We start from the raw sequence: 23,871 nt of genomic DNA on the forward strand, positions 1-23,871 counted from the left end.
AGGCTGAGCGGAAGATCGCGACCTACCTTCATGCTGTTATGAAGCAGGTCGCACCATATTTTCTGTGCACGCCACCTATCACGCCCACCGCCAGCTGGCTCAGAAAATTCAGCCCGAGGAGTCATTTTGGTTGAAGCAATATAGATTGTAGGATGCGGACTTACATTTGTTTATTCTGCACATTAATCTGAGCTCTGACAAGGAGGAGATGTATAATGCTAGGTACTGTTCCAAAAGAAAACAGATGCCATAAAATGAATCATGGCAGACCATTCTTGTGCAAACTCAGAAGTTGCACTGACAGACACTTAGCAACCAGTAGGCTATTTATCCTGCACACCGCCATGATAACGCTGCATTGCTTGGGGAGATTTGAAGTGATGGGATGTAAGAATTTAACAATGGAATACAAGCAACTTCTTCAGAGTGTAACAATATGAAAGGCGAGAGGTTTGTAGTTAGTATTAAGTGTTTGGCAAATGTGCAGGAATTGCTGCATAAGCAATAACAACTTGCATTTACATAGTGCCTTTAACAGTGTTAAACGTTACAAGGTGTTTCACAGGAACATTATCAAAACATGAGCCACGTATGGAGGTATTAGCACACACAACCAAAAACCTGGATAAGGAGTTGGTTCTAAAGGAGCGTCTTAAAAAAGGTGAGATCACTTCAAGGACTTAAAGCCTAGGCAGGCTGCCAATTTAATATTTTTCTACTCGTTTCCTTTCCTCTTCATTTTTAAATTAATCAACGTTAGGGAATAAAATCGGTTTAGAAGGTAGAAAGAAACAAGTGCTAGCGAATCAACAGCCTGTTTTATACCCTGTTGGCTTTCTATTGAAGTCACCTCGATGATTATTCTAGTGTGAAGGAGATTAATGAGGGCATTTCTGAAACCTTTCTTTGTGTCACTAATTAGCATTATAAAAAATGGTAGAATATTTAAATGAAGCATTTGGGACAAGAATTAAATTGTTCAGCAATTGTGATGAGATTACATATAAATAAAAAATAATTGCATGTTAGCATTTATTAAATATTTTAAACTTAAATATTCATACAGTTGGATGATAATGCAGTTGGTAGGCATGCAAACACAAGTAATATTTCTCACAAAAGGCAGCTTTTGCTTAGCCTGATGAGGTGAAATAAACATACATTCCAGTTGATCAGCTTCTCTCTTTTTCTACCAGTTGTAAGTACATACAAACATGTATATTGATTATTTAGATCCCATTTCTCCTTTGTATTTCAGGACATTGGTGGGAATTAGAAATTGGTTTCATCTTGACTGCATCTTGTATTTTTTGGGTCCTTCTTGTCATTATCCTCAGCAGAAAAGCATTCCAGCCATTTTTTATAATGCTAATTAGTGACACAAAGAAAAGTTTCAGAAATGCCCACATTAATCTCCTTCACACTAGAGTGATCATCTAGGTGATGTCAATAGAAAGCCAACAGGGTATAAAACAGGCTGTTGATTCGCTAGCACTTGTTTCTTTCTACCTTCTAAACCAATTTTATTCCCTAAAGTCGATTAATTTAAAAATGAGGAGGAAAGGAAACAAATAGAAAAAGATTAAGTTTGACATTAACATACAGCAAGGTGACAAAGGACATTGTAGTCTCAGCATGCTGCATCATACAGTAACGAGTTGCAGCCAACAATACTCCACACACTGAGTTCCCAATATCTATCGTGCTTTATAAGCAAGCGTCTATTGGTGAGCAGCCACTTTTCTAGCAAGAAGAAAAATTGGAGAATAATGCACTCCTCCTAGCTTCTCTTATTTGTGGCTTACTGATCAGTTTTTAAGCAGCATTGATGAAAGCCTTGGGGATGATGTCCTGCTCACCCTCTTGACAGAGGAAAATTTCTCTGCACAGACTCAAAAATGAAAATAGTCCTTTCCAACTGCTAAGAAGATATTAAGTATACGTATTACCCAGGAGAAAATACACTTAATTTTCTAGTGAAACAGTGCCTCATTTTTTCTCAGGCCATCATTGTGATGCCACCGGGATGGGGGGTCTTCATTTATTTCAAATATTCCAGAGTGGCTCCATTAATTTCAATGAGGGCCAACACTTTACTCTGGTTTAGGATCTAATCCTAAACATTGTATGCTTGAATTGTTCTCTAATGACTGTGTATGAAAAACAAATTGTACAAGCTTACACTGTTATATATACAATTGTACAATGAATCAGGAACAAACTTGTCTGACCAGGAATATAACTTTCTACATTACTATATTTATGAAAGAATCCAAGGTTATAAATAAAACATAGTGGTTAGAAATAATTGCTCGTTGGTAGGTCATTGATATGCTGACAGTATGCCACTGAGCAGTTATGAGTTTTCTCCTTGAATCTTTACGTTACGGGTTCTCAATTAACCCAATTACCTGATTATGGAAGAACAGTCAGCCTGCACCTTGTAAGAACATAAGAACATAAGAAATAGGAGCAGGAATAGGCCATTTGGCTCATCAAGCCTGCTCTGCCATTCAATAAGATCATGGCTTATCAGACTGTTGCCTTATCTCCATTTTCCTGCTTGTCCCCCATAACCCTAATAGATCAAAAATCTGTCTAACTCAGCCTCAAGTATATTCAATAGCCCAGCCTCTACTGCTCTTTGGGGTTGAGAATTGCCAAGATTAATGGTCCTCAGAGAAGAAATTGAAGCAATTCCTCCTGATCTCTCTGTTAAATGGAAGACCCATTATTTTGAAACTGTGCCCCTAGTTCTAGATTCCCCCAAGGTGGGAAACATCCTCTTAACAACTGTCAAGCCCCTCAGAATCTCTTATGTTTCAAGAAGAGCACCTCTTGCATATCTCCTAGTGGGCAACTCGCAATAGTATTAAGTAGAAGAAAAAGTTATTTTTCTCCCCTGATGAACATGGTGTGATATGATATTGGTTTACCCAGCATTAAGCAATACAATATGCAAAACTGGAAGCGAAATAAATTATAGTTGAATTATTGATCAGCTACTCACAAATTTTTAAATTCAATTTAATGAAATAGTACAATTTGTAGAGCACAATTGAGTCTTATGATAACCCTAGGTCAGACCCCCAAGGTTTTGCTAAGATCTGGTTAGGAGCCAATAACATTTTGTTTAAAATGGACAAAGTTTGAGATTCAAGACACTTGCTCAGTGAATAAAGCCACAGGATTCCATGGATTTTAAACAAACAAATATAAACTTCACTATACAAGGTCAGAAGGATAATACAATTGACAATATCTATCTTATACTCTAACATTCAGGGTAATATGAGGTGCATGTGAATTAACAGGCAAACTGTGGTCAAACAATGCTTTGAGTCAACTAATCTTGTCAAAACTCCTGTCTCTCTCTAGAGGAATTCCAGTCTTCACCTTCAAAGATCTAACCTGGGAACTCTCTCAAAAGTTGCTCCAACGCAGACAGTATTAAAAACAGCCCACCTCGCAGGGTTCCAATCTCATCTCCTGAGATTCTGTTCCCCTGGATTCCCGAGTATACACTCAAACACCAACTCACAACCACAACTTCAGCTCTTCAGCCACATCAAGCAGAACACTAATGCTCCAAAGGGGTATCTTTGCCCCAGTGGCCTGCAGCACATAATCACCAACTTTTGACTGCCTTCTTGGATCTTCAGGGCTTCCCTTGAACCCTTTTCAAGTACCATACTCAGATGGCAACAACAACGGCCCATCCCGCAGGGTTTCAATCACGTCTCCTGAGATTCCAGTACCCTGGATTCCCAAGTACGCACCCAAGCATCAACCCACCAGCAGAACTTCAGATCTTCGACCGTGTCAAACAGAACATTACTGCTCCAAAGGATTACCTCTGCCCCAGTGGTCCATAACGTGGAGTCACCAACCTTTGGCTACTTTCTTCACTTAAAGTCTGCTCCCTACAGCTCTTTTTCTGTTTGGAGCCTGTTTCTCTGTTTCTCTCTTTTTATCTGAACTTGGACCTCTTCTTGTTCCTGTCCCCTCTCTGGGACTCTTCTTTTGGGACCGCTCCCTGTCTCCAGACCTTTGGGACCTGTCCCCGTCCCCTGCCTGGGACACTTGCCTGCAACCACGCTCCACTTCTGGTCATCTGATCTGGATTTTCGCACTGTTTGTCTTCTGGCACAGGCACGCTGGGCCCAAAGAATGTAAAAATGCCAATCTGTGCATTTGCAGCCCGCTCCCAGTCTGCACATGAGCAAACGCTCTGAGGCCCGTTGGAAGTTGAAGTTCCTGACTTCCACTCTGAACTTTAAGGTAAGTTTGATTTTCATAACAGTCTCTGGTCCAATATTAAAAACTAGAAGTTAGCTTTTTGAGACTAAAAGAGGAAATGTAATATACAATATCTATCCTACGTTATGTTACCTTGGCTGCATTGGATCCTGTTATACTCTGAAGATTCTCTTGGGGCTTATTGCTAGCTAGTGAAGTCTTTGTCATTCTGTCCCTTTGCCTCTGGCGACATTCCAGGCAATTTCTCACAGCAACGCAACAAACTGCAAGAGCATAATTGGACAAAGTTATTAGTGCAATCATTTCTCTTCTCAAATTTTACAGCTTTAAATCATCACTTCAACATGTACAAAATAAAGTATAGAAAAATATATCACTTCTTGTGTGCACGTGACTGAAACTTCAAAATTCTAAGGAGAAGGGTTCTAAAATCTTAAATTAAAAGCAATGGCTATTCTAAGAGCATTTTTGTAGAATTTCTGACAAACAAGGTTCCCATGTGTTGAATAGCATGGACAGGAAAAGAATTCTAATGCACAAGTTACAAGATCGACAAACTGACAATGAATTAAATATCTCTCTATCCTGCCAGGGGAAACATTTTCAATTATCACTGCATGTGGATGGATTCAGCATTGCAACACTGGCAGATTTCAGGCCAGATAACTCTTTCGGCCGGCATGTATATAATGGGCCTCCTGAGCTGCAAATTCTCCCAAGCTTTACTTTTGTGCTCCTTAGAGAAGAGAAGGTTAGGAGGAGATTTGAAAGAGGTGTTCAAAATAATGAAGGGTCCAGGAATTGCTTCCATTGGCAAATGAGTCAAGAACCAGAGGACAAATATCGAAGGTGATTGGCAAAAGAACCAAAGGCAACAAGAGGAAAAACATGGTTTTTAAAAGGGAATTGGATAGACACCTTAAGAGAAAAAAATTGCAGGGCTATAGGGAAAGGGGACTAGCTGAATTGTTCTGGCCATGGACTCAATAGGCAGAATGGTGTCCTGTGCTGTAATCATTCTATGACTTATTTTCTGGCATGGATTAAATAAGGATCAGAAAGAAAAGTGGAAGATAGTGCAAAAGTAAGAAGGGTGAAGCTAAAGTACGGAAGAATAAAACATGATGAGAAAAGTTCTGTGCAAAGCTTGGTGCAGTTGGTAGAGCACTCTTTTCAGTGTCAGAGATATGGATTCACGCCCTACTCAACACTTAGATGCATTTCAACTCTTTCTTGGACTCGAACGCAAGTTCTGTCGAAGGGTCATGAGGACTCGAAACGTCAACTCTTTTCTTCTCCGCCGATGCTGCCAGACCTGCTGAGTTTTTCCAGGTAATTCTGTTTTTGTTTTGGATTTCCAGCATTCGCAGTTTTTTTGTTTTTATTACTTAGATGCATAATCTAGGTTGACACTTCAGATCAAGATTGAGATATAGTTAAAATAATCCACTTGCAGTAAGTTCCATTTTGATATTAAACTCTAAGTAAAAACCCAAATCTAGAATTCTGCAAATGGTGAACAATACAACTTCTGTACAAAAGTTATAAGTTTCTGGGCCAGGATACACAGTTTACCCTTTAAATGCAAACAATCTATAACTACCCAGACTTGGCTTTTCCAATACTCTCCTCACTGACCTCCTACCTTCCACCTCTCTTGTCCATATCCTGACTTCTACCAAGACCTATTAACCCACCATCTCTGCTTCCTGACCTACACTTTTTCCCAATCTGGCAATGCCTTGATATGAAAAAAACTCATCCTTGTGTTCAAATCCCTCCATCACCTCGCCCTTCGCAATTGCTGTAAGCTCAACAGTTCTACAACCCTCCAAGACATCAGTACTCATCCACTCTGGTCTCCTGTGCAGTCCTGATTTTCATTGCTCCGCCACTGGTGCTGAGCCATCAATTGCCGGTCATAAGCTTTGACTCTCTAACTCTCTCTCCTCCTTTAAGTCTCTTTGATCAAGCATTTGGTCTCTATGTGGCTCATGTTCAAATTTTGCCTAGCTAATCTAAACCCAGTATTTTAGTCTTGGTAACAATGGATACTAGATTAGGAATGTTTAGGTAGCCTGAAACATCTTGAAACACAGATACAAACTGGTACTACAAGTGGGTAAAAGGAATACAGATGCCTGTGGGTTAGCACTGCTAGAAACAATATGAATGGATGAGATCATGGCTATGAAAATGACTTGCATTTATACAGCACCTTTACTAACCACCAGATGTTTCAAAACACTTTGCAGACAATGAAGTATTTTTGAAGCATAGTCACTGTTATAATGTAAGAAACATGACAACCAATTCATACATAGCAAGCTTCTATAAACAGTAATGTGATAATGACCAGATAATTTGCTTTTGTGATGTTGATTGAGGAAAAATTACTGGCCAGGACACCGGGGATAATTCCTCTTGAAACAGTGCCATGGGATCTTTCATGTCCACTTAAGGTGACAAACAGGGCCTCAGTTTAACATTTCATCCAAAAGATGGCATCTCCTAAAGTGCAGCACTCTCTCAGTACTGCACTGGAGTGTCAACCTTGATTTTTGTGCTCAAGTCCTAGAATAGGATTTAAACCCATAACCTTCTGACTCATAAGCGAGAGTGTTACCTACTGAGCTAGAAGAATAAACAGAAGGTGAGGTGAAGTGAGAGAGAGAGAGGTTGAGGCCAATGGGCTGTAAGGTATATTTTTCCACAGTAAATCATCACCATAAGTTGTCTGTGAGCAAACTAATAAAAAGGTAAAGTATTTGACTCTGTGTCCAATAACTCATCCTTCAAAAGTAAAAGATACAGAACTGAAGACTTCAACTACATTATTGCAAAAATACACATCCTAACTCTGCATTGTTACAGCTACCACCTTTTGGATGAGACATTAAATTGCAGCCCAGTCTGCTGGCTTTGATGGACAAAAAAAGATTTAATTGTACGAATCAAAGAAGAATTGATATTCTTCCAGTTTCCTGGCTAATGCTCTTTCCTCCAACCTGTACCAATAAACTATCAACTATACCATTAGTGAGAACTTGCTGTTTGTAAATTGGCTGGCACATTTGTCAGTACAAACAAAAGTAAACTATTTGTAATAAGCCCTTTTGGATATTCTGTGGATGTGATAAAGTGCCACAGAAATGCAAGTTCCTCCTTTAACAATAAACTGTGTTATGATCATTTGAGTACATAAGGTGGTTATGCTTTAAACTGTCTCTGTTCATTTAATGTAAAACAGAATGTCCTGGAATGAAAAGATGATGCAAAGTTGTGCTGTACTCTTGCCCAGCAATAAGCCCACATGGCCTGGTTGTCACAGGGACAAAGGGCCGAGGTCAAAACTTATTCAGAGTCAGGTGCTAGTTTTAAAACCTGGGCACAAAAGAAAAGGCAGTTGGCCTCACTGCTGCAGACTCAGAGTCCATCTGACCGAAGGGGTTGGGGAAAAAAGAACCCACCACAGGTACTGCTATGCCAAGCAGAAGAAAAGCACACACTTTAAGGTTAATCGCCAAGCGAAGGGCTGGTGAGGACGAAATCTGTATTCGAGGAAACAAGGATTTTGAAAAGTTTGAAATCACTGAGTCACTAGAGGGAACTTTACAACAGGCAGCCCATTCAATTATGTTCAAAGGGTTGAGCAAAGAGAACTTTGTTTAAAAGGGAACCTAAGATCTACCTTGTTGAAGCATGGATGAGGGATCCTGTTAATGCTGGGAGGAGCTGGACTTTAAACTTAAGCCTACATGTTTATGGAGAGTGCAGTATAATGTATAAACGCAACATGTGGTTTTCAGTTGTGTTAAGAAGTTAAGGGGGGGGGGGGGTAATACCTTTTCTGTATTAGTTGCCTAATAAGTAATGTTTAGTTGAGTTTGATTTTAGTTTGCTTGGTAAAGTAAAAGTCTTAAAACATGAAATCCTGTTGCGTGATCCTTTGAGTTGGACACTGGGAAATTCATTACTCTTTTAAAAGTATGTCTCTCTACAGGGATTGATAACAGTAGCTAAATTCCAGTTGGGCGTAAAACTGGCCATGCAGTTCAGTCACTCTTATAATAACCATCTGATTTTCATTTCCATTGTTGAATCAAAAACATACCACATAGTTTTTTTTTACTGTATGTAGCAGAACACAATATAGTTTTATAGATACTGAAAATCTGTTAGAAAATTATCAGGCTAGTACAAAGTACTGAATGAGGCGCCTAGGATTCAGTGTTTGGACCACAACTTTTTCTAATTTTCGTTATCAATTTGAATTCAGAAACTCAATGCAAGTTGATCAAATTTGCAGATAAAATCAAGCTAGGTGGGGTAGTGGAATGGAAGCAGGTAGCTCAGAAATCACAATGTGTCCAACAAAATATGTGAGATGAACAAAGGCAGCTGAAATAGAATGCACACACATTTCAAGCGCTGAATGTAGGAAAATGGCTAACTCAATTGCATGTTGAAATAGCAAAGGATGAAGTTTAAAACAACATAGGAGTCAAGTAAGCTCAATACTCAACATAGCTAACTAATGCAGAGTAGTAAACGGAATGTTAATCTATGTAGACACAACAATAGACTGAAAGTCAACGGAAGTCATAAGCAAACTGTACATTGCTCTGGTCAGACTATAACTTGATTATTATATCCAGTTGTGGGTGCTAAGATAGTAAACTCTGACAACAAATCTGAGTAGAGTTCAAAAGTGGACTGATATCTAAATACATCATCTTTCCGCAATTCTGCTAACCAAGCCAGTGCCAAATGTAGTGTTTTTCATTCCTTTAGACTCAACTGGGGAGGTCAAGAAGGCGACCCTGACGTTAAGGTAACCCAGGCACCCCATAAACCTTGCATAGAATTGTATTAGCAAGTATTAACAAAACACAGGGGGAAGCAGTTACAAGTGAAAAGCCCAATTTGATTGGCATAACAAGCAGGTGCTACAGGCTGTTTCCGATGGTGAGGGGGACCATCATATCCCACTGGTCAGCCACTGCCCAGCTCAAGTCAGGCAGCCTCTGACTGGTAAGATGCTGATTTACCACAGTCCATCTGCTTCAATGGCTGCTTGGAGCTTGAATCTCTGCTCAACAAGTGGACGGAATCCATCACACAAAGAAAAGAAAGGAGATGGCAACTCTTTGATTGGCAAGCTGGAACGTCAGGAATACATGCATGGGACTGACAGATGACTTGCAGCAAGTCAATAATGCAAACAAGACAGCTGTGGTCAACATGGAGCTTGGCAGGCTGAACATCCTCACAAGAGACCAGGATCACCGAAAGCACATTCATCTGGCGGGGAAGAGTTCAGAGGAAATGCGTGACCAAGGTGTAGGTTTTGCTGTAAGGAACTGGCTGCTCTTGATGATAGAACCTCCTCCACAAATGGTTCTGAATGTGTTCTCTCCATCTGCCTCTCAACTCAAGCAGGCCAGTTAACCTAATGAGAATCTATGCTCCATGACAGAGGTGAAAGAACAGTTCTATAAGGAGCTTGACATTGCTATCAGCAAAATCCCAAAATCAGAATATCTTTAACTACTGGGGGATTTCAATGCAAGAGTGGGTGCAGACAATGAGGTGCGGCCCTTCTGCCTCAGACATCATGGCCTGGTAAAGGTAATAGGAACGGACAGAGGCTACTTGAGCTTTGCTACTACCTTGAACTTTGTGTAACTAATACCACGCCACAAGATGTCCTGGAGACATTTAAGATCAGGGTATTAGCAGCAGCTGGATCTGATCATCATCAGACATGATTGTCTGAATAGCATTCTCAATACATACAGCTACCATAGCGCTGACTGTGATACAGGTCACTTCCTGCTGTGCAGTCAGGGGAAGATAATCCTTTGAAGTTTTTTTCAATCAAAGCAAAGATCTCATTCTCGCATCAATGTCAGCCATACTACTTATTCAAATAAAAACCAAAAGTTCAACAACTCGAGTGAACAGGCATCCTCTGGCATTCCCACACCAAGTGCAGAAGCATACTTCGAGACACCATTTACAATACCGCATTCTCAACATGAAAAGCTAGAGCAGAAAAATGCTGACTGGTTTGAGGCTAACATCGCTGTGATAGAACCTGTCATTGAAGCCAAGTGGCCCACTCTCAATAATTAAGAGATCTAAACAAGAAAACTCTGAATGCACTAAGAGCCGCTCAGTGTAACGTCTAACGAACTGTAGGTGGTACACCAATGACTACTGGTTACAACTCTGCCAGAATATTCAGATGTCATTCAACACAGAGAATGTTAGGGGTATGTGTGAAGGGATCAAAAGACAACAGGTCCATCAGCAAAGAAAACAGCTCCGTCGAAAACATAGGCAGGGGAGGTCATCACCGACTGCACTAAGCAGTTGAAGAGATGGATGGAACACTACCTTGAATAGCACTCTATGGAGAACACTGTCACTGAGGAAGCTCTAAATATCACAGAAGGCATACCTGTCATGACAGAGTTGGATACTGAACACACAGAGGAGGAATTTAGCAAAGCTATTGACTTGACTCACTTGCCATTGGCAAAGATCCAGGTGTTGTTGTTTTACCACCTACTCATCAGTAACAGGAAACCGGCACTCCTGCGGCATCTGCACAAACTATTCTGTCTCTGCTGGAGGGAGGGGGAAGTGCCCCAGGATATGCATGATGCAAAGATTGTGATCCTGTACAAGAACAAGAGCAGCCAAAGTGATTGCGACATCTATTGAGGCATCTACCTGCTGAGCATGATAGGAAATGTATCTGCCTATGTCAGTCTTGTCAGATTGCAGATCTTGGCCGAACACATCTATCCTGAATTCCAGCGATTTCAGAACCAGAAGGTCTACAATTGACCCGATCTTCCCAGTCTGACAACTGCAAGAGAAGTGCTGCGAACGTAGGAAACCACCATATATCTCCTTCATCGATCTCACTAAGATACTCAAGTGTACGAGCAGAGGATGGCTGTTTAAGCTACTGGGAAAAATTGACAGCCCACCAAAGCTGCTCAATGCGATCTCCTCTTTCCATGATAACATAACAAATAAGGTCAACTCCGACAGGACAACATCGAAATTCTTTGATATCTGCCGTGAGGTGAAACAGGACTGTGTTCTGCCACCAACACTCTTTGGCATAGTCTTCACTTTGCATCTGTCATGTGCCTTCAGGTTATCTACAGAGGGTGTCTAGTTACATACCAGAACAGTTTACAACACTCATCTCTGAGTCAGAAATTTGAGACATTAAGCTGAGGACCTAGTCCACCCTCTCAGCTGGATGTAAAAGACCCTAAAAAGAAAGGCTGTTGGGTCACTGGGGTTGTTGAGGGAGGATGCATACATATTTAATGTTGTATTCTATAAATAAATCTAGAAGTAACAGATTGGTGTCTGTTTTCCTACCTTAGCATATAGCTACAGTAGGATTTAACATTACAGCAGAGGATGGTTGCCTAAAGGTGAGGGGTGGAAACTAAGAATTTTTTTTTCCAGATAGACGATTGTATTCTCAGCTACTTTTGTGAAGAATGGGTGAAAGCAAGAGTAAATCATCAGGGTATGATCGCCCACCAATGTTCTCAGAATCTAAACCTTAATATCAGTAGAAAAATGAAGTGGATATGTGGACACGGGTTACACCCTTACCACAGAGTAAACAAGGTATGGCCTTGGCATTACTGATTCCTAACAAAGGTAAGAACAGAAGCGAAGTATTTTGTGAACTGGATGCTCATCAGTTGGACACTGAGGTAGGTTTGGGTCTTCTATTAAACTTTATGGATTAAATTTACAAGAAAGATAATCTAATAGACGCCAAGGAGTGGTCAGGCTTTGATAGATTTTGAAAGGTGGATGATCATTCCATAGAGGAATATATCATGGATTTTATAAACTTTATGGACTGTATAAAGGATTGCAGAAATTCAATTTGGAGGTTTCTTATTCACATTTGTTCACATTTGAATTGTTGGGATTGTGCTAAAATGTCGCATAGGCTCCTGGTCTTAACTGGTGCTCAGTTCTTAGAAAAAGACACCTTTTGGATCAAACATTTGCTGCTTTAAAAGAATTCCCAGGGAAGCAGTCATTTCCAACAGCCTTGATGGTGCAAATGGGACATTCTGTGGTGTCACAAAGGATGGAGGACTCGATGATCATGGTATTTCAAGGTCTTTCAGATACAAAAAATAGTTGTGTGCACAACAAAGGAGTTACACAATGAAGATGAAGGCAATTTTTATAGATCTGGCAGACAACAGGACTGAAGTAGTCAAAATAGACAAATGAACCCCTGGTATGCTCAGCAAACTGTTAACCCGTGCTTCAGATGTAACTCAAAATATAATTATGCAATGAACAGCCCAAAGTGAAATATCAAGATTTTTGAAGCGACACATGACACTGAACATTTCTAAATTGAAGATGATGATAATGATCACTCTGAGGGAATTGTACTAGTCACAAGGAACTTTAATCCAGAAATGAGAGTATGAATGACGGATTCATTTAATTGTGCCGTGTTAGATAGTGGTTGCACCTCAACAGTGGATGGAACAGATTGGTTAAAATGCATGGGCAGTCCACGCAAATAATTCACTTCAGATGGTTGGGGGGCTATATTCCTAATCAATTGGTTTATGGAAGGGATCCCAAAATACCTTCTGTGCTGTGTGAAAGTCCCCCAGCCCTAGAAAGGACTATATTAAGTTCATTTTTTCTGTACACTTGAAGTTTAAATACAGAAAGAAGGGCAGAAGCCTCAGAGAAAATTTGGAGAGCTTTACGACATCACATAAGACAATCCAAGATAAACTTTAATCCTGGAATTTAGTATATATAAAGAGTCAGAAAGAGTGGAAAGGTGATAAGGTGATAAGTGTGATGGTAAGACAATAATTCTCCAACATGGTAGTCAAATTTAAGGTCCACTCATCACGGTTAATTGGAATTGTACTAGTCACAAGGAACTTTAATCCAGAAATGAGAGTATGAATGACGGATTCATTTAATTGTGCCGTGTTAGATAGTGGTTGCACCTCAACAGTGGATGGAACAGATTGGTTAAAATGCATGGGCAGTCCACGCAAATAATTCACTTCAGATGGTTGGGGGGCTATATTCCTAATCAATTGGTTTATGGAAGGGATCCCAAAATACCTTCTGTGCTGTGTGAAAGTCCCCCAGCCCTAGAAAGGACTATATTAAGTTCATTTTTTCTGTACACTTGAAGTTTAAATACAGAAAGAAGGGCAGAAGCCTCAGAGAAAATTTGGAGAGCTTTACGACATCACATAAGACAATCCAAGATAAACTTTAATCCTGGAATTTAGTATATATAAAGAGTCAGAAAGAGTGGAAAGGTGATAAGGTGATAAGTGTGATGGTAAGACAATAATTCTCCAACATGGTAGTCAAATTTAAGGTCCACTCATCACGGTTAATTGGGATTGATTGAAAACTTTCAGAATCTGAGCAACTAATAGGTACCCTGCAGCTTACATATATGTTTGACAGTTATGAGGAAAAATATACAGGAGATAAGGACCTGAATGGGGATGTGCAGAATGATATTGACACACAGACCAGGGCTATGTTACCCAAAGAACAACTGCCTAGAGTGGGTACTCAGGTGGCATATATACCAAAAGGTCCAGTGAACGGAGGGAAGTGACTACTGCAGGGAGAGCAGGGAAAGGAACTGGCAAGTTCAGATATTGGTTAAATGCCCAAAATGATAGGCAGCAGGCAAGATCTATGGACTGGCAAGATGAGGTGAAACAATAGAGAAGAAAATGCAGTGCAAGTTCTCATAGTGGACGTGCAAACAATCTTGCACTAGGAAACAATTGCGTACCAGTGACAGAACTACTGATCATAGGTGGGAGAGATTCTGTAGTAGCAGTCCAAAAAGACACTGAATTGCAATCAGAGGCCGTAGCTTGACTAGATTATGCAATAGAACAAGGACAACAAAACAATCTAGGAACACTGCTAAAAGCAGGAGCCCTTATAACCGTGAGGTTTTGGTGGCTGCCAACAAATTAGAAGATAAATTAATAAGAGAGCCAAAAAAAAAACGAGTTGGAAGAAATTTGGTGTCTACTCTGAAGTGACAGGGTTAGAACAGCCAGCCTTATCACATATATGGACATATACAGAAAATGTCCCCCCAGGTGGGACACAGAGCACTAAAGTGAGACTAGTTCCACAGGGTTTTGAAAAGACAGTTACAACCAGGTGAGAAGGGGCGAACTGGTTCCCCTTCTATTTAACCTCCTCGGATGGCCACAAAAAAGATTTAAAGTTCTTTTTCAAGTATACCTTTCCAAATCAGAATGTATTTAACTATTTAAGCTGTGGGCAATAAGGAGCCAATCAAACAAGGTTTTCTTGAGTCAATAAAACAGCAAATTTATTAATCAGAAACCAGAGAAGAATAATAAAAACATGGCATATCTCTCACACACGTCATCATAAATAAGGGGAGTTAGCGTCCAATAAAGGTATAAGAATATATGGTTAAGTGTCCTTTGATTGTCCTTGAGGTATAGATTTTAAATGCTGTGGCCAATTTAGGTTAGCTGGTTTCTTGGATGAGGTTAGATGTAGAAGATGTTGCAATTATTAAGAGATCTGTTTGCTGCTATATTTCTGGTAGAGTTGGCTTCTCAAATCAGGCAGCATGCTTATTCCAAAGTGGGGAGAGAGAAGAAAGAGAGAAAGAGGGCAGCCGGCTGATTTCTCTGAAGAATTTCTTGACACTGCCTGTGTCACTTGCAATCTCTCTCTAGCCTTACCTTGAAATACTTCACCCATTGTGTATTCCCAAGAGATTTTGCGCATGTCTGTCTGAGGCAGCCATTGTTTCAATATTCAGTACTTTGCCTTTTTAAAGCAACTTCCTTAGGTAGTTATGAGTTTCGATCAGTATCTGGATTTTCCAAAATAAATCTCTCTTCACACTCCCCTGAAGTTGATTTGCTTGTTTCTCACCTTTAGCTTGGAACGTGGCATTGCATTTTTAAGTAGTTTGATCTGTCTCAGTTCAAATTGCAAAATTTCCAGTCAGTTGAAAGGTGAAACATCATATTTTCAAAACATAAAGGGTCAAAGGGGCATAGCCTTGTGACACGGCTTGGAGATCTAGATGTTAGAGTGAACTCCTTTATGGCGTGAAAAGTAATCTTGAAAATTTTCTTAGCTCTTTTGGCCATATATTCACAGGAATGTAGGTCAATTGATATAAAAGCTGTATTTTTGCAGGGAGAAAACTTTCAGAGAAGTGTTTTTGAAACTACCAAAAGAGGCAAGCCAGATAGAAGGGAAGCTGTGGAAATTAAACAAACGTGTTCATGTATTGAATGATTCATCAAGGGTATCTATCGTATTGCTTGGTTAAGACTGTCTTGCTAAGTAGGCTGTAATCACCAGAAAGCAGATCCATCAGTGTTCTACTGGTACCACAAAGGGAAGCTCTCAGACATCTTTATTGTGCAGATCAATGATTTTCTGTCAGGAGGTTCGATGGTATTTGAACAATTTGTTGTAAGGAGGGCTAAAGGGAAATTTAAGATTGGAGGTCAGGCTTCGGAAGCCTTTAAATATACAGGTTTAAATGTTTTTAAAAATTCTTTCATGGGTTGTGGCCATCGTTGGTTAAGCCAGTATTTATTGGCCATCCCTAAGAAGTTGGTAGTGTGCTGCCTTCTTGAACCACTGCTGTCCATGTTTTGTAGGAATACCCACAGCGTTGCTAGGAAGAGTGTTCCAGGATTTTGACCCAGTGACAGTGAAGGAACAGCAATACAACTTGAACTCAGGGTGTTATGTGACTTAGAGGTGGTGGTGTTCCCATGCATCTACTGCCCTACCTAGGTGGTAAAGGTCGCAGGTTTGCAAGGTGCTGTGGAAGGATCCTTGGTGAGTTGCTGCAGTGCATCTTGGTAGATGGTACACACTGCTGCTACTGTGCATCAATGGTGGAGGGAGAGAATGTTTAAGGTAGTGGTTGAGGTGCCAATCAAGCGGGCTGCTTTGTCCTGGATGGTGTTGAGCTTCTGGAGTACTGTTGGAGCTGCACTCTTTCAGGCAAATGGAGAGTAATCCATCACATCCTTGACTTGTGCCTTGTAGATGTGGACAGGCTTTGGGGAGTTGGGAGGTGAGTTACTCTGTAGAAGTCCCAGCCTCTGACCTGTGCTTTTAGCCATAGTATTTATATGGCTGGTCCAGTTCAGTTAATGGTCAATAGTAAGCCTCAGGATGTTAATAGTGTGGGATTCAGCAATGGTAATGCCATCAAATTTCAAGGGGAGATGGTCATTGCCTGGCAATTGTGTGGCTTGAATGTTACTTGCCACTTTATCAGCCCAAGCGTGAATATTGTCCAGGTTTTGCTGCAAATGGACACAGACTGCTTCAGTACCTGAGTTGTCATGGATGGTGCTGAACATTGTGCAATCGTCAGAGCACATCTCCACTTCTGACCTTGTAATGGAGGGAAGATTATTGATGAAGGAGCTGAAGATTGCTGGAACTAGGACACTAGCCTGAGGAACTCCTGCAGCGATGTCCTGGGATTGAGATGATTGACCTCTAACAATTACAACCATTTTCCTTTGTGCTAGGTATAACTCCAACCAGTGCAGAGCTTCGCCCCCCCGCCCCCCCCCCCCCACCCCCCCAACCCACTGACTTCAGTTTTGCTAGAGTTCATTGATGCCAGTCAATCAAATGCTGCCTGGATGTTAGGGGTGGTCACTCTCACCTCACCTCTGGAGTTCAGTTCTTTTGTCCATGTTTGGACCAAGACTGTAATGAAGTAAAGAGCTGAGTGGCCCTGGCGGAACCCAAACTGAGCGTCAGTGAGCAGGTTATTGCTCAGTAAGTGCCACTTGACAGCACTGTCGACAACACTTTTCACCACTTTGCTGATGAACATTAAGCAGAATAGATCAGGAGTAAGCTCAAGTCAACAATCTTATCTAGAAGTTACTCGTGCTCCAATAAATTGTGCTAGGTTATCACAGAAAGATGATCTTACATCTAAAAGAAGAAACAGAGCAGTTAAGAATAACTGAATTGGCTATGCACCCAGGCCAGTTTCGACATATTGGAATTAAGTACTATGATGAAACATGCTATAAATAAGAATGGTTTAAAGACAATTAAAACGATAAAAAAATTAAATATAGGGAAATGCATCCTCAAATTTTCAGCCTTGGGGGACCCAAAAGACATGAAATTAGTCCATTTTAGTGACACTTCCCATTCCAATCTTCCGGATGGGTATTCAAGTACAGTTGGGTTTATAATATTCTTGGTGAGTAAAAATGGAAAATGTTGTCCCTTAGCTTGGAAATAAAAAAAAGTGTGGTTAAAAGTATTTCAGCTGTGGAAACACTGATTCTTGTAGGAGCAATAGATTTGGGGTTTCACTTACAAAATGTTTTCGGAAGAAGTCTATACAAGACTTCTGAGACTAAAAACAGAAGATACTGGAAATGCTCAGCAGGCTATGGCAGCATCTTTGGAGAAAAAAAAACAGGATTAACATTTCAGGTCTGTGTCCTTTCATCGGAACTAGGAAAAGTTAGAGATGTAATAGGTTTTGAGCAAGCAATGAGTGGGACAAGGACAAAAGGAAGGTCTGTGTTAGGGAGAGATTGAATGACAGAAAAATAAGTCTTCCAGGGCCAAAGGGAATGGTGATGAGACAAGAAAGAGCAGGTGTGCTGACTGGAAGAAAAAAAATGAAACAAGGAAAGAATACAGAAAAAAAAATGGAACAAAGACTATGATCTGAAATTGTTGAACTCAACTGAGTCTGGAATACTCAAGGTGCCAAATCAAAAGATGAAGTGATGTTCCTCAAGCTTACATTGGGCTTTACTGGAACAGTGCAGTGGACCAAGGATAGAAATGTCAACGTGACAGCAAGGTGGAGGAGTAAATGACAGGCCTTCGGAAGCTCAGAGTCACACTTGCAGACTGAATGGAGGTGTTCACCAAAGCGGTCATTCAATCTCCCTTTGGACTCGTCAGTGTAGAGGAGACCACATTTTGAACAGTGAGTACTGTACACTAGACTGAGAGAAGTACCTGTAAATTGCTGCTTCACCTGGAAGGAGTGTTCGGGGCCCTAGACGGTGAGGAGAGAGGAGGTAAAAAGGCAGGTGTTACATCATCTTTGTTTACGTGGAAAGCTGCCGTGGAAAGGGGGCAGGGTTTTGTGGGGTGACAGAGGAGTGGACCACGGTATCATAGAGAAAACGGTCCCTTCAGAATGCTGAAATGGGAGGGGAGGGGAAGGTGTGTTTGGTAGAAGCATCACACTGGATGTGGTGGAAATGATAGAAAATGACTTGATGAATACGGAGGCTGGTAGGGTGGAAGGTGAGGACAAGGGGAAAACTATTGTGAATCTGGGAGGAAGGGGAAGAGGTGGGGGCAGAAGTAAGGGAAATGTGACAGACACGGTTGAGGGTACTGTCAAGGGGAGAATCCCCAGTTGAGGAAAATAGAAAACATCTTCACTTTTCCCAGTTCTGATGAAAGGGCACAGACCTGAAATGTTAATTCTGTTTCTCTTCACAGATGCTGTCATGACCTGCTGAGTACTTTCCAGCATTTTCTGTTTTTATTTCAGGTTTCCAGCATCCACAGTATTCTGCTTTCCGAGTTCTGAGAATAGATTGTCCATTGAATGTTATATAGACAATCTTTCCCTGTGGAATAACATACATTTGACAAAACGTATGACTGAGGGAAGGTTAAAGATTGGCCTTACTGGTATAAAACAGATACTAGAAAGAAAAGGAATCTCGAAGATAAAATGGGTCCACGCAAGTCATCAATTGTCAGATTGCTTTACAGAAAGGAATGCTTGAACAAAATGATTGTTGGAGGTCCGAGAAGAGGGACGTCTTGTATTGTGATGTGATGTGATACAGACAATATGGAAAATGATTTTTAAAATTTTCTTTGATTTGTTTTGAAAGATTGTTTGCGTGTTCTAAAAGTTTTAATTTGAAGAAAATGGAGCAATCTGTTAGTGGCATATTAAGTGTATTATCAAGGTGAAGGACACTGATTGATTATGTTCCTTGAACACATATGAAGGCAGACTGATATAAAAGCAAACTACTGCGGATGCTGGAAAGCTGAAACAAAACAGAAAGTGTTGGAAAAACTCAGCAGGTCTAACAGCATCTGTGGAGAGAAAAACAGAGTTAATGTTTCAAATCCATATGACTCTTCTTCAGAACTCTGAAAAACAGCCATACGGACTTGAAACATTAACTCCGTTTTTCTCTCAATAGATGCTGTTAGACCTGCTGAGCTTTTCCAGCATTTTGTTTTTGCTGTGTATGAAGACAGACTGTTGGGTCACTAGGTGTTGGTAAGGGAGAAGGCATACATATGTAATGTTGCATTTTGTAAATAAATCTAGTAAGAAGAAAAAGATTGGTGTCTGGTTTCCTACTTCACCATCTGGCTACAGTAGGATTTAACACGGGAGGTTGTTCATAAATTCACATATCTAGGCTGCACAATTACCAGCAATCTGTCACTTTATGCTGAAATCAACACATGCCTCACAAAAGCTACAGCTGTTATGTCCAAGCTAAGTAAGAGAGTGTGGAACAACAGCAACCTGACTGAGGACACTAAGCTGCGAATCTACCAAGCCTGCATTCTCAGCACATCCCTCTATTGTAGTGAGATCTGGACCATATGTTAGGCAGGTGAAAAGGCTGAACAGTTTCCATCTTCACTGTCTCAGATATATCTTCAGCATCACCTGACAGGACAAGGTCATGAACTCTGAGGTCCTGCAGCATGCTAATTCTATCCGCATACACTCATTACTAAGCCAAAGGTGTCTGCACTGCCTTGGCTGCATTCATTAGATGGATGAAGGCTATATACCTTATGATCTCAAGAGAGACCATTAAGACCATAAGACATAGTAATAGAAATTAGGCCATTCAGCCCATCAAGTCTGTTCCACTATTTAATCATGGCTGATAAGTTTCTCAATCCCATTCTCCCGCCTTCTCTCTGTAACCTTTGATCCCCTTACCAATCAAGAATCTATCTATCTCGGTCTTAAATACACTCAATGACCTGGCCACCACAGCCTTCTGTGGCAATGAATTCCATAGATTCACCACTCTCTGGCTAAAGACGTTTCTCCTCAGCTCTGTTCTAAAAGGTCTTCCCTTTACTTTGAGGCTGTGCCGTCAGGTCCTAGTCTCTCCTACTGATGGAAACATCTTCCCACGTCCACTCTATCCAGACCTTTCAGTATTCTGTAAGTTTTAATCAGATCCCCCCTCATCCTTCTAAACTCCATCAAGTATAGACCCAGAGTCCTCAAACATTCCTCATATGTTAAGCCTTTCATTCCTGGGATCATTCTCGTGAACTTCCTCTGGACCCTCTCCAGGGGCAGAACATCCTTCCTGAGATACGGGACCCAAAATTGCTCACAATATTCTAAATGTGGTCTGACCAGAGCCTTATAAAGCCTCAGCAGCACATCCCTGCTTTTATATTCTAGTCCTCTCGAAATAAATGCCAACATTGCATTTGACTTCCTAACTACTGACTCAACCTGCAAGTTAACCTTAAGAAAATCCTAGACTAGGACTCCCAAGTCCCTTTGCAGAGATTTCTCCAGATTTCTGAAATCTCTCCCCATTTAGAAAATAGTCTATGTCTCTATTCTTCCTACCAAAGTGCATGACCTCACACTTGCCCACGTTGTATTCCATCTGCCACTTCTTTACCCATTCTCCTAACCTGTCCAAATCCTTCTGCAGCCTCCCCGCCTCCTCAATACAACCTGTCCCTCCACCTATCTTTGTATCATCTACAAACTTAGCCAGAATGCCCTCAGTTCCTTCATCTAGATCATTAATGTATAAAGTGAAAAGTTGTGGTCCCAACATTGACCCCTGCGGAACTCCACTAGTCATCGACCGCCATCCTGAGGAGGACCCCATTATCCTCACGCCCTGCCTCCTGCCAGACAGCCAATCTTCTATCCATGCTAGTACCTTGCCTCTAACACCAGGGGCTCTTATCTTACTGAGCAGCCTCCTGTGCAGCACCTTGTCAAAGGCCTTCTGGAAGTCCAAGTAGATAACATCCATTGGCTCTCCTTTGTCTAACCTACTCGTTACCTCCTCAAAAAATTCTAACAGATTTGTCAGGCATGACCACCCCTCGATGAAACCATGCTGACTTTGCCCTATTTTACCATGCACTTATTAACTTTTAAAAAGCAATTTTACCTCCCAGCTATTAACTGAAAGAATGTCACAAGATTCCACGTTTTAAACCAAAATCTTATACTGCGAAAGAATTAAACAAAGCATGTCCTACTAATATAAACATTTATCCTTTAAGCCCAACTTTTTTTTCCGCCTAAGAGTTCCCCTATGTGTTACAGGATCTTAAGGGTTTCTCTATTTCTTGTGGGACCAAACCTAGGCGTGTCACTGCTTTCAGGATTTCAATTCAATAATCCTCACTGTTCCCATTCTTCTCCGAGGAATGAGATTTCCTGGGGTTCTCCCACTAGCATCCGGCTAAGTGACCCTCCAACTTCCCTTAAGCACCATATGATTGTGAACACCCCAGCTCAAGCATGAGCCTCATTTCATTCTTGCTTTAGTGACTCCAACTCAGGAATACCCTTGATTCTTGATAGCCCTTTGTTTCTGGTTTACAGGTTCTGGCAAATTCCCTCTCTCTTCTTCTCAAAACTGGTTCCAGGCTCCAAATGCCTACTTCTGTGAAAAAACACAAATAAACCCAAAACCAATGCAATATATCCCCACAGCAACGTAGTACACCTAGGCTGCCCCAGATAGAAATTTAAACCAATTACCTCCAACTGCCCTTGGATCTGAAAATTATTTGGATACTTTACGAGCTTCCCTTGTTTACTAATTGCCTTCAAACCTTCCTTTGGTCTGGAACCCACATGAATAATTTAATCCCCTTAAGAAGTTAACTGTAGACATCTCATCTCTACCCAGAAAATCAGAAAGGGGTCAACGATTGTTGACAATTTTCCTACTTGCAACTCTGACCTTATTAAATAAACACAGGCTACCCTTTCAATTGCAAGTACTTTCCATCTATTTACCAGCCTTTCACGAGCAGTTTTCATTTCTCTTGCATTCAAACTTTCAATCCCCACATTAAAAGTTAGACTCCAAAAACGTATGAATCATGAAATTAGACATCTTCGCAATAACCCAAAGTCCTTCTGCATGGTGAATTGGTCACTGAATCACAGCCTCCTAGGCACCCATAACTCTGCTAAGAGGATACCTACAAGCGAGCTATGAAGATGGCGGACATTCATACTGACAACTGGGAGGCAATTGCTGACAGCCATAACCTCTGGCTGTCATGTGGAAGCGAATTGGAAGAGGGGAGCAGAAACTAAAAGCTCAGCTAGCCGAGAAGAGGGCTGGAGAAAACAAAGGCCAGCGAATCATGCACTCCCTCAGCCTGCTGTCTTGTTCTGCAGCAAATGTGGCAGGTACTGCCATGCCAAAGCGGGGCTCCTGAGCTACACCATGCAATGCTTAGCAGAGTTGAGCACCAGGGCGCAAATCATCGCCTTACGAGATGGGAGGTTGCCATCACTCGTATTGCTGAGAAACAAAGAAAACATTAAAATGATGCAGGCAGTGAAGAAAAAAACGAGTTTGATCCCATTTTTGTATTCTTTTTTCTTTCATGGATCTGAGCGTCACTAGTAACAACAGCATTTGTTGACCATCTCTAATTGTCACTGAGATGGTGGCAGTGAGCTACCTTCTTGTGGTGCCTTCCATATAGTGTCAGGAATGTTAGTTATTTTATTCATTCATAGCAAGGCAAGAGAAGAATTTATTGCCAATCCCCACTGGTCCTTCCTGAACCACTGCAGTCAATGTGCTATAGTTAGTGCTGCTAAAAAATGCCAGGATTTTCTCCAGCAGTGAGGAAGGAACAATTTCCAAGTCGGAGTGATTTGTGACTTGCAAGTGGTGGTGTAAAACACCAACTCCAATCGATTAGGATCGGGGCAAGGTCCTGGAAAATGTGGACAGTTTTCCACATCTTGGGAACCTCCTCTCGCTGAAAGCAGACGTTGATGACAAAATTCATCATTGTTCCAAAATGTCCACTCAGCTTTTGGCCGACCAAGGCAAAGAGTGTTTGAGGACTAGGACCTCAAACCCGAAAACAGGTCATGGTTTACCAGGCAGCAGTGATTCCCCATGCTCCTATCTGCTCTGGAAACTTGTTTGAGCTACAGCAGGCACCTCAAACCACTGGAGAAGTACCACCAGCGGTGCCTGCACAAGATCTTCCACATCCGGCAGCAAGAAAAGTGGCCCAACTGCACCATGCTTTCTCAAGGCAACTTGTCCAGCAGCAAGGCACTAATCACTCAAAACCAGCGCCACTGGGTGGGGCATGTCATTCACATGGCTGACACCAGACTCCCAAACAACTGCTCTACTCAGGAACTCACTCATGGTGGAAACCTTCAGGGAGGGCAGCAGAAATGCTTTCAGGATGACATCAAAA

At 41.2% G+C, this 23,871-nt stretch overlaps 1 protein-coding gene across 2 annotated transcripts in view; it reads right to left on the reverse strand.

Annotated features, from left to right (window-relative positions):
* nbeaa (neurobeachin a) overlaps positions 1–23,871 on the reverse strand; it is a 1,069,212-nt gene that overhangs the window by 729,735 nt on the left and 315,606 nt on the right. For both annotated transcript variants that reach the window (XM_041199054.1, XM_041199053.1), the window contains exon 27: positions 4,393–4,523. In XM_041199054.1, coding sequence (XP_041054988.1) covers positions 4,393–4,523 — 131 coding nt within the window. The remainder of the gene's footprint in view (positions 1–4,392; positions 4,524–23,871) is intronic.

The sequence above is a fragment of the Carcharodon carcharias genome, chromosome 11 (assembly GCF_017639515.1).
Source record: "Carcharodon carcharias isolate sCarCar2 chromosome 11, sCarCar2.pri, whole genome shotgun sequence".
Classification (NCBI taxonomy): domain Eukaryota; kingdom Metazoa; phylum Chordata; class Chondrichthyes; order Lamniformes; family Lamnidae; genus Carcharodon; species Carcharodon carcharias.